At 41.6% G+C, this 9,523-nt stretch overlaps 1 protein-coding gene across 2 annotated transcripts in view; it reads left to right on the forward strand.

The window, feature by feature from the left end:
• Window positions 1–9,523, forward strand: part of TMEM255A (transmembrane protein 255A) — a 91,755-nt gene that overhangs the window by 47,292 nt on the left and 34,940 nt on the right. The window contains exon 10 of one of the 2 annotated variants that reach the window (XM_084870406.1): window positions 6,641–9,449. The exons of the other annotated variant lie outside the window; for it this stretch is intronic. Within the exon in view, the coding sequence (XP_084726532.1) occupies window positions 6,641–6,799 (159 nt within the window). The 3' untranslated portion in view covers window positions 6,800–9,449. Of the gene's footprint in view, window positions 1–6,640; window positions 9,450–9,523 lie in introns of those variants that run through there. 2 annotated transcript variants of the gene reach the window in all.

Here is a 9,523-nt window from a genome sequence, read left to right on the forward strand (position 1 = left end):
AAAATACAATATTAGAATCAGGAGGTATCCATTAAAACTTGGAAAACATAACATTAGAAATTGTTTTAAAACCTACATATTCACAGGTAACTCAGGGAACTTATTACCTAAATAGATTATGTAAACCAAAAAACACAGGTATGTTAAAAATGCATAGATAATTTCAGTTGTAATGCAGGCAAAAAAAAAAGAATCATTTAAGAGAATGCAAGGATGTTGAAGCTAACACGAGGAGGGTCATCATTCTCTTCGGCCCCTGTAATAAAAAGCCATCCTGAGATAGAGGGGAAACACATGAATTCAATGAAGAGGCCATCTTCACTTTTTTATATCAAAGTAAAACATATTGATTATAGGAATATTCACTTTATAATGAGCCCCTTAAGTAGGAACAATGATCTCCCTAGTGATGGTTGCTGCAAACTCTAAGATAGGAAGCACTATCTTAGAGTATGGAGCCATCTTTCTCTCTATCATTCCTTATTCAAACACTACTCCAGGGGGAAAGCAAGATTGACAATGCCAGTGGTGACTCAAGCTATTGGTTTCAGTTCAGCTAATGTTTACTTTGTGTTCCCTTGTGCCAGGCACTGTGCTAAGAGCTGTGGATAGAGAAACTGATTATGAATGCGACAGTCTCTAGACTTGAGAGGGTGATAGGGGACATCAGTGGGGACAAAAAAGTAAATAGACAATTACCAAGAGTGCTATGGAAACCCAAAAACAGGGTATCTAACACAGCAAAGGGATTCAAATCTATTAAGTATGTTTTTATTGATTTTTAGTTAGAGAGGGAGGAGAGATAGAAACATTGATGAGAGAGGAGCATTGATAGGTTGCCTCCTGCATGCCCCCTACTGGGGATCGTGTCTGCAACCTGGGCATGTGCCCTGACAGAGAATCCACCTGGAGACCTCTTGGTCCATGGGATGATGCTCAATCCGCTGAGCAACACTGCCTGGGCAGGAATCCAAATCTAGCCACCTCACCCAGACCTACACTATGGGCTCATAGCAGGGCCTCCAGGGATTTAAGGAGGACTCTACTTTTTAATAGCAGCTGCTATACATCGAGCACTTACTATGTATCAAGCACTATGCTAAGAAGTGTTTTATATATATCATCTTGCTTAGTCCTTTGATGAAAATACAATTGTCACTGCCATTTTAAAGATGAGATGACTAAGTCATGGAGAAAGTAACTACCTCACAGAGATGCTAAGTGGAAGAGCAAGGATTTGTATCCAGGTCTGACTTGAGAGATTGGCTTGAGGTTCTTTGGAAAAGCTATACGTTTGAACACAGCACAGATCTTTCCCCCAGTTAATTTTAGGATATTTATATTTCTACTGGTTTAAATTATGGGCTTCCTAATCATGACTCTTATAAAGGGCCCCTTATTACATTATTCAATTGCTAAACACTGTAGGGCTACTGGGACACATACCTCTCCTAGTTCTTTCCCTAGGTTCCAACTGTCTTCTGTATTTCCCTTTTTGGAGACTTTATAGTTGTATGATGGGGATATGAGGGGTATGTTACGTGATTTGCTTCCCTTTAGAACTTAGATTGTATTTTGTTCTAGTGTTTGAGCTGAGCTTTTTTGTGTTCACTAAATTCCATTCCCTTATAGTTTCATAGGAGGAAATACCAGTCTTCACTCAAGAAAGCCAAAAGGATGGGAGAACATATGCTTATGTTCTCAGATGAATAGAAATCAGTCAGGCCCTGACCAGCCAGGTAGCTCAGTTGGTTAGAGCATTGTCCCAATATGCCAAGGCTTTGGGTTCAATCCCAGGTCAGAGCACACAAGTCTCTCTCTCTCTCTCTCTCTCTCTCTCTCTCTCTCTCTCTCTCTCTCTCTCTCTCTCTCTCTCTCTCATTTAATTAATAAATTCTAAAAAAAAAATTTTTTTTGACCAAACCCGGTTTGGCTCAATGGATAGAGCGTCGGCTTGGGGACTGAAAGGTCCCGGGTTCTATTCCGGTCAAGGGCATGTACCTTGGTTGCGGGCATATCCCCAGTAGGGGGTGTGCAAGAGACAGCTGATCGATGACTCTCTCTCATCGAGTTTCTAACTCTGTATCTCTCTCCCTTCCTCTCTGTACAAAATCAATAAAATATATTTTTAAAAATTAAACAAGCAGTCAGCAAAACGTACGCTAGCTCTTATAATAAAACCACCAGAAGCACAGACCTCACCTCCCCACCCCCCCAAAAAAGCCAGAGCTCCCTGTGCTCTTCTTGGATTATAAAAGGGCCCAAATCATATCAGGAAAACTGATCTTTCTAGACTTTCTTCTGGATGACTTTTCCATTCTGCTCATTTCCAAATAGGACTATTCTGGTGACTTAAAGTTTGAAGACTTCTGCTTCCTTTTTACCCCAAAGCTGATAGAAGGAAGAGAAAAGAGATTTATAGGGTTTTGATTGAACCCCTCAACGTCATGCCCTTACTGGGTATCTGTCCAATTAGGAAGCTTGAGAAACATTTCTTGTGGACAGACATGAACAGGCACTTGAGTCTGGTCAGCTGACCCTGAGGATTCTGTAAGAGCTGAGCTTGGAGAAACAGGACTCTTTCAAACATTGGGCTCCAAGGTGTCCTTGTTTCTAATGAAATACCCATCCCTCAAGGCAGGAAGGAGATAAACTGAGACTACCTTTGCCTCCCTGCTCATCACCCCAATACTCAATTTTCTTGCCCTTTGCCTGTCCTCATTTCCCCATTACCTGTCCTTCAGCTCCAGCCAAGTAGTCCAAAGTCTGTCAGGTCAAAAGCATCAGTTTCTACCTCTCCCGGGAAAGTCAACCCAGTGTAGCTTTATGTAAACCACTTAAGGATTCCAGCCATACTTCCCAGGCTAGCTGCTGGGCAAGTCCCCCTGCTTTATTCTAACCATGGACTGATCTGTTTCCTGTCCATTTGGTGAACTGCCAAGTTTAGCTTAAAACAAAAGTCTAAGCATATGAAAACTGTAAGCACCTCTGTTTATGCTTTTTTTTTTTAACCACATGAGGGTACACACTAGATTTCCTCTTAGGTGTGAAAAATGACCCATTATAAATTGGACCCATTTAATGAAAGGTTCACTTTCCTGGGGGAGGCAGTGTATAGCACAGGTTGCTGAGAGCCTTAGAAGGTGTTGCTGCTGCCACCACTCAACTTTTTCTCTTTATTTCCCTCCTCCTGCCAAGGTTTTCCTTTATTCTCCTCTTTTCTCTGGTTTCTGACCTCTTCCTTCTTTTCCATCCTCTTCCTTTTAGCTACTCTTCTCTCAATCTCCCCTGGCTTTTCTTTCTGGGACAGAAATAGAGGGAGAATGCAAAGACCAGGAGACTCTGGATTTTCCCCTGGGAACACAGCATCTCTTGCTGGTAATCTTTATCACCTGGTCAGTGTCAGGGCTATTTTCTGAGTAACTACCTCCTAGTACTTCTGAAGAGATAAGCCAACTGTGACAGAAATGCAGGTTGGTCTTGCAGAGTATGGGTCATCCATCCTGCAGAGGGGGCAGGCAAAGATGCAAGACAGCTGTGTGTGTCCTGAAAAGATGGTGGTCCTCTTATAGTGTCATCAGTCTGTAGCCACCCCAGCCTCTAAGAAGCAGCTTGGGAAGTTTTAGCCAACTAGGCCTAGCAGTAGGTTTTTTAGATGGTTTTCACGCTTTGTGGTGTACAAGGATTCAAAGCTCTGTTCTTCTGAGTTGCCTGTCCCACTAGTAAAGTCGACTCTTAGGCAGGAACCAAAATGCACCAGGCCAGCTCTTCAGCTGCAACAAAGCCAAATCTTTCCCAAGGTGCTTGCCTGTTGCTAGGAAACTATGCACTGGTACTGTGGGCCCTTCCTCCCCACACCCAACAACTCAAACCCCAAGGGTGTGTGGACTGCAGCCAATGAGCCCTGTAGCTCTGCCAAGAGCCCTTCACTTTTATCCTTAAGATTCCCAGCATCCTCAAAGGAAGTGAGAATCATTCCACCTCTCCCCCACCCAATACTTCCCAAACATGAAACTCGGAAGTGAAAACCAAAGACTGTTGTACCACCCCCTTTTATTATCAAAGTGTACAACTGCCACCCACAGTAGTTGCTGCCCACAGCAGCTTTTAAATGCCTCTCAGGACAGAACTGCCTTTAGCTCCACTGTAGGGAATGTGTCCTTCCCTTTTGTGGCTGGGAACACATGGAAATGGCCTCCTGACTCTACCCATCCTAGAGCTGAATCCAAAGGGCATAGTACCACCACAGCCCCAGCAGAAATTTGGTCCCTGGTGGGGTTTTGCTCTTCTCTCTGGTTAAGAGGACAGTGTTATCAGTTGAAGAAAGCAGCAGAAGAGGAAGGAGGGAGAGAAGGAGAAAGAGTTCTGGGACACAGAGTAGAAGACTAGGTAATTCACCATACTGACACATATTCTTTTGGAGGTAGGAAAAAATGGAGATTTTAGAAAGGAATCTGACTTGAGTCCACTGCCTCAAGTTGTTTTGCTTTGAATAGCTTTGCAGGTTGTATGAACCTGTCATTCCTTCATTCAAGATGAAATACTGGTAATGGGTGGGGTGGGAGAGGAAGGGGAAAGATTGCAGCTACAGTCTCTTCTCAATCCTAACATTAAGTGTAAGGGACAGATATTTCAGTGTCTCAAGTAAAGCCTAGAAACCTGGGCAGTGGTCAGGACTGGGGATGAGGAGAATCAGCCAACTGGTCTTAGGCTGACTCTAGATTGTTCCAGGCCTGGAAAAAAGACATGATCTACTCAGAGTCTGGCCAGCTGAACAAAGTAGAGGTGTGACCTCTCCAAACAGTACTTGAACTCTTAAGAAATTTTGGTGTTTTTTTTTTAGTTTTTTTTTTAAGCATAATGGCTCCTCCTAGAGTGGAGACCATTCTCCAGCCCTGTTTGTTGGCTTATGTTTGCTTTTCTGGAGAGCCTAAAACTAATTTCTTGCCTCTTGTCATCCCTCTAGCCTCCTCTAGCCTTGAGGTCTCAGCCATGCTCCACCATTGGAGCAAGGCAATGATCCCCATGAGATGTGACCGCATTCTTTGAAAATAGATATCATTTTTATTTATTTATTTTTTAATTCTTTTTTTAAAATATATTTTTATTGATTTTTTACAGAGAGGAAGGGAGAGAGATAGAGAGCTAGAAATGTCGATGAGAGAGAAACACCGACCTACTGGGGATGTGCCCACAACCAAGGTACATGCCCTTGACCAGAATCGAACCTGGGACCTTTCAGTCCGCAGACCGATGCTCTACCACTGAGCCAAACCGGTTTCGGCAATAGATATCATTTTTTTAAAAAAACATACCAAGTTCATCTTATCTACTCCTGACATTATAGTCACCCATTCAATATTTATTGAGTACCTACTACTTGCCAAGCTCTGGGGGATATAGCAATGAACAAAACAGGCCAACTCTTTTAGAGCAGGAAAATCATTAGGATCCAGGGAAAGAGAAGGGGCAAATGATGCCTACCATGCCAATACATTTGGTATTTCTTAAATCCAAATCTGCTCCTTTCTCAAAGACCACCAGTCAGACAACACAAAGTAAAATGGAATCCTCACTGTCTCTGCAACTTGACATATTGCTCCATCCTCTTATCAGGGGTCTTCAAACTACGGCCCGCGGGCCACATGCGGCCTGCAGAGGAGTCTGATCCGGCCCGCCAGGTTTTTTGAGCAGTGAGCGCAGCCGAGGTGTTACAGTAGGAATTAGTAGTTCATATAGTCCGGCCCTCCAGCTCTCTGAGGGACCGTGATCTGGCCCCCACTTTAAAAAGTTTGAGGACCCCTGCGTCTTATTCATGCCTCTGTTCTTTTCTCTCCCACCTACCTTGTTATTGGGGTGGGGGCACAGTTAAGATGAAATTGAAATTAATGGACTTAGCTTAGGACTCCAGATCCAGCCCTGGCCGGTTGGCTCAGTTGGTTGAAGCATTATCCCATACAACAAAAGGTTAATGGGTTCAATTCCCAGTCAGGGCACATACTTGAGTTGCGGGTTTGATCCTTGGTCAGGGTGCATATGGGAGGCAACTGATGATGTTTCTCTCATATCAAAGTTTCTCGCTCTCCCTTCTTTTTTCTCTGAAAATCAATAAAACATATCCGTGGGTGAGGATTAAAAAAACAACAACAAACAAACAAACAAACAAACAAAAAAAAAACGACTACAGATCCAAGGAAGCCATTTAACCTCTCTGGCCTTACTTTTTGCTTTGTTTTATGAGATGGGCTTTGTGATATATTCTTGTCGCAAAGATTTCCCCATGTATTAGTGACTTAACATCAAATGTTCTTAAGGCCCAAACTACCTTTTTAAAGACTAGTTGGGAGGCTATTGCCATAGCTCAGAGAGGGGTATTGAAGGCTTGAGTTATAAACATGGAAAAGGGGCTCAACGGGAGGGATAGGAGCAGTCCAAGATATCTCTGCATGAGCTTCACAGCTTGAGTGACCAAGAGAAAGTGAGACCAGCCCAGCTTCATGCCTCTCATTAACTTTGTGGTTTTAGCTCTTTGGTGTTCCAAACAGAAACAAATTTGGTCTATATTTCATTTTAAAATAACTGACAATGGGGACTTAAAGCAAACTGCCCAAACTGATGTTGTTTTATTTTCATTACACAGCATTCTGGCATCTTTCCACCCTCGCCTCCCTCTGGACTTTCTGATGAGCCCCAGTCTGCCTCTCCTTCACCCAGCTACATGTGGTCCTCCAGTGCACCACCCCGTTACTCTCCACCCTACTACCCGCCCTTTGAAAAGCCACCACCTTACAGCCCCTAGAGGAATGTCTGCTGGCCATTGGGATTATTGTGGCTTTTGTATTTCTGCTTTAGTGGAAGTGTATAGGGTACACAATTTCAAGTGTGATTCTTATGCATAGTTTCAAGTTTTACAAACAGCCTACCAGGCTAGGGAAAGATAGGAATGAAGCTTATTTGTTATCAGTGCCGAACAGGGGTGGCTAGGCTGAACCCAGGACTTCCGTGAAGAACAGTGCACATGCTCTAAGCAAGGCTGGGAAGCCAGCCCAGCAAGAAGCTTGTCATGTTTGGACCTGTATTACCCTTTGGCTCTTCCTGTGTTCAGCTAAAGTGTGGTTGTCATCTGTTTCATTTTGTGTAAATGGAGTTTTGTCCTCAAGCCCTTGGTAGATTGCCACCCTAGTACCTCGGTTGAAGCACCTAGCTTATAGACCCTATCTTTCCCTACTACTAGTCAGTTCCTAAGGAAAATTTCCCAGATGATGGGGCTACACAGTAGTTCCTTTACGGAGAGTTCTGACCAGGATTTAGTTTACTTGTGTCTGGATGTTGTAAAAAGCTGCCCATATCTTTTCCTTCTCTATGAGTATTGTAAAAATGGCTGTCGTGATCATTCAGCTCAGCTTTTGTTCTTGGTACCTCCCAAAGGGAAAAGTGCAATATCCATTCAAGTAGTGGGATACAGGGTTGATTGTTCTAGAAGCACTGAAATACACAGAGAGCAACATGTGAGATATTTTAAGGAGATATGCTATATATCTGATAACTTAGGAGACAGTGGTTCTACTACGTGTTGCAGTATCACAAAATACATTTGCTACAGATATAAATCTTATGGTTAAATTCAGAATTAAAATGCTAGATTAGGTTCTTGGGTCGTAACATGAATTGTTACTAATCTTTGTGACTATTTAATCTTCAAATATTGTGCTTCAACCCTAGCAAACCGCACGTATCCTGCACCCTACCCCAAAAAGATCATGTTTTAATGCTATTGCGCTTATTGGTCCCGTTTCTTTTGAGACCAATTATGACAGTGTTAAAGATTATTAAAGTTTTACAATGCCGCTTTAAATCTGCAAAACCTCAAATGTAGCCAATTTGACAAATTATTGTGTTATTGTAGATTAAAAATCCATCTGGCACATTGTGGTAGGTATTTGTACAGTTCTTTTAATTAGGCATAGCTTTAAACCACCAACCTGATGGATTTAACACTTTGGCACTCATGCCTTCACTTCAAAACGAACACTTCCATTGCAATCTTATGTTAACCTGAGGATTGATTTTAAAAAAGATTGATAACCCTAGACTTGTATCATGTAAAAATACCAGGGCTAAAGGAGGGTACCTAATTAGACAGTTCTGCAAACAGAACACATACTGGAAAATTTTCCAGCCAATTTAGCTACCTCCTGACTTGATGGACTACAGGTAGCAGGCAAACGCTGGTGCTCCCATCTACCTTGCAGACACCCAGCCATCAAGAATTATCAAGGCACAACAAGTGCACTCACTGTTCACAGTAAATGTTTGCAAGACATTCAGTTTAATTTTCAGCACCATGAAGTCTCATCCAGATTTGAAATCTGAAAAACTATAATTTTTTGTTACATAAAATTATTATTTTCCATAGTTCTGAGCACATTAAAATTCTAATGGATTTCAAAAAGGAACTAATAACCAATTGACTTACAAGTATCAACTTGTAATTCAATGAAATATTTTGCTATTTACACTTTACCTTTTGCTTTAGTATTTAATTTTTTAAAGGCATCATTACACACTATATCCTACATTTATCACATTTCTTAAAGTTTTAAGATTCTATGACTCATTTCTATGTATTTTTCTTACTTTACAAAATAACTTGAAAACAGATTTTGTAACACTTAATTTGAGCAGTTTCTTTTTTATTACATCAAATTACATGAAGTGCATGTTACCTTAAAAATTAATATTTGCTGCTTTACTCTTTTGCAAAACATTTGCTGTAATGAAGGAATTTGTATTTCCAATATGTACCTTAACTGTATTTTGTAATCTTTACTGCTTTATTCCTAATTCTGCTTTAAAGTATTGAACTGGGCATGAAATATTAAAATATTAACCCAGCACCTATAAACTGGAGGCTGCTTAAAATCTTTACCACTGCCATGTTGGAAATCCTGCTTTTGTGATGTTTCAAATTAATAAAATTATCCTCCTCCTTATCCACTTACATATGTCTTCATGGAATCTACAAAGGGTGTCACAAATGTTCTAAAGCAGTGATTTTCAACCCATGTGCCACAAGAATTTTTAAAACACGCAGTACCTATTTAGTCAGGGACACTGACCTCTTTTCCCTTAGATTGTCAAATAAAAAAACTGACAACAGCTAACACACTTCCTGTCCAGTGTGAATGAGCCAAAATATACCTATTTTTTGTCAGATTGGCACAGAATTTTAATAATTAGTTTGTGTGTGGCATGAGATGAAAAAGGTTGCAAATTGTTGCTCTAAAGTAGGGGTGTCGAACTCAATCAGAGAAGGGGCCAAAATCTAAAATCCAGCCTAAATCGCGGGCCGAATGGTTTACTGAACAGTCATAAACTGACAATGTCATAAACTGACAGCGGAGTGCAGTGATGACAGCGCGGTGCGGGCCACATTGCAAGGCCTGGCGGGCTGGATTTGGCCCGCGGGCCTTGTGTTTGACATATGTGCTCTAAAGTGACAGCAGCTGACTCACTTTTGACT

The sequence above is a fragment of the Pipistrellus hanaki genome, assembly GCF_964339955.1.
Source record: "Pipistrellus hanaki genome assembly, chromosome: X".
Classification (NCBI taxonomy): domain Eukaryota; kingdom Metazoa; phylum Chordata; class Mammalia; order Chiroptera; family Vespertilionidae; genus Pipistrellus; species Pipistrellus hanaki.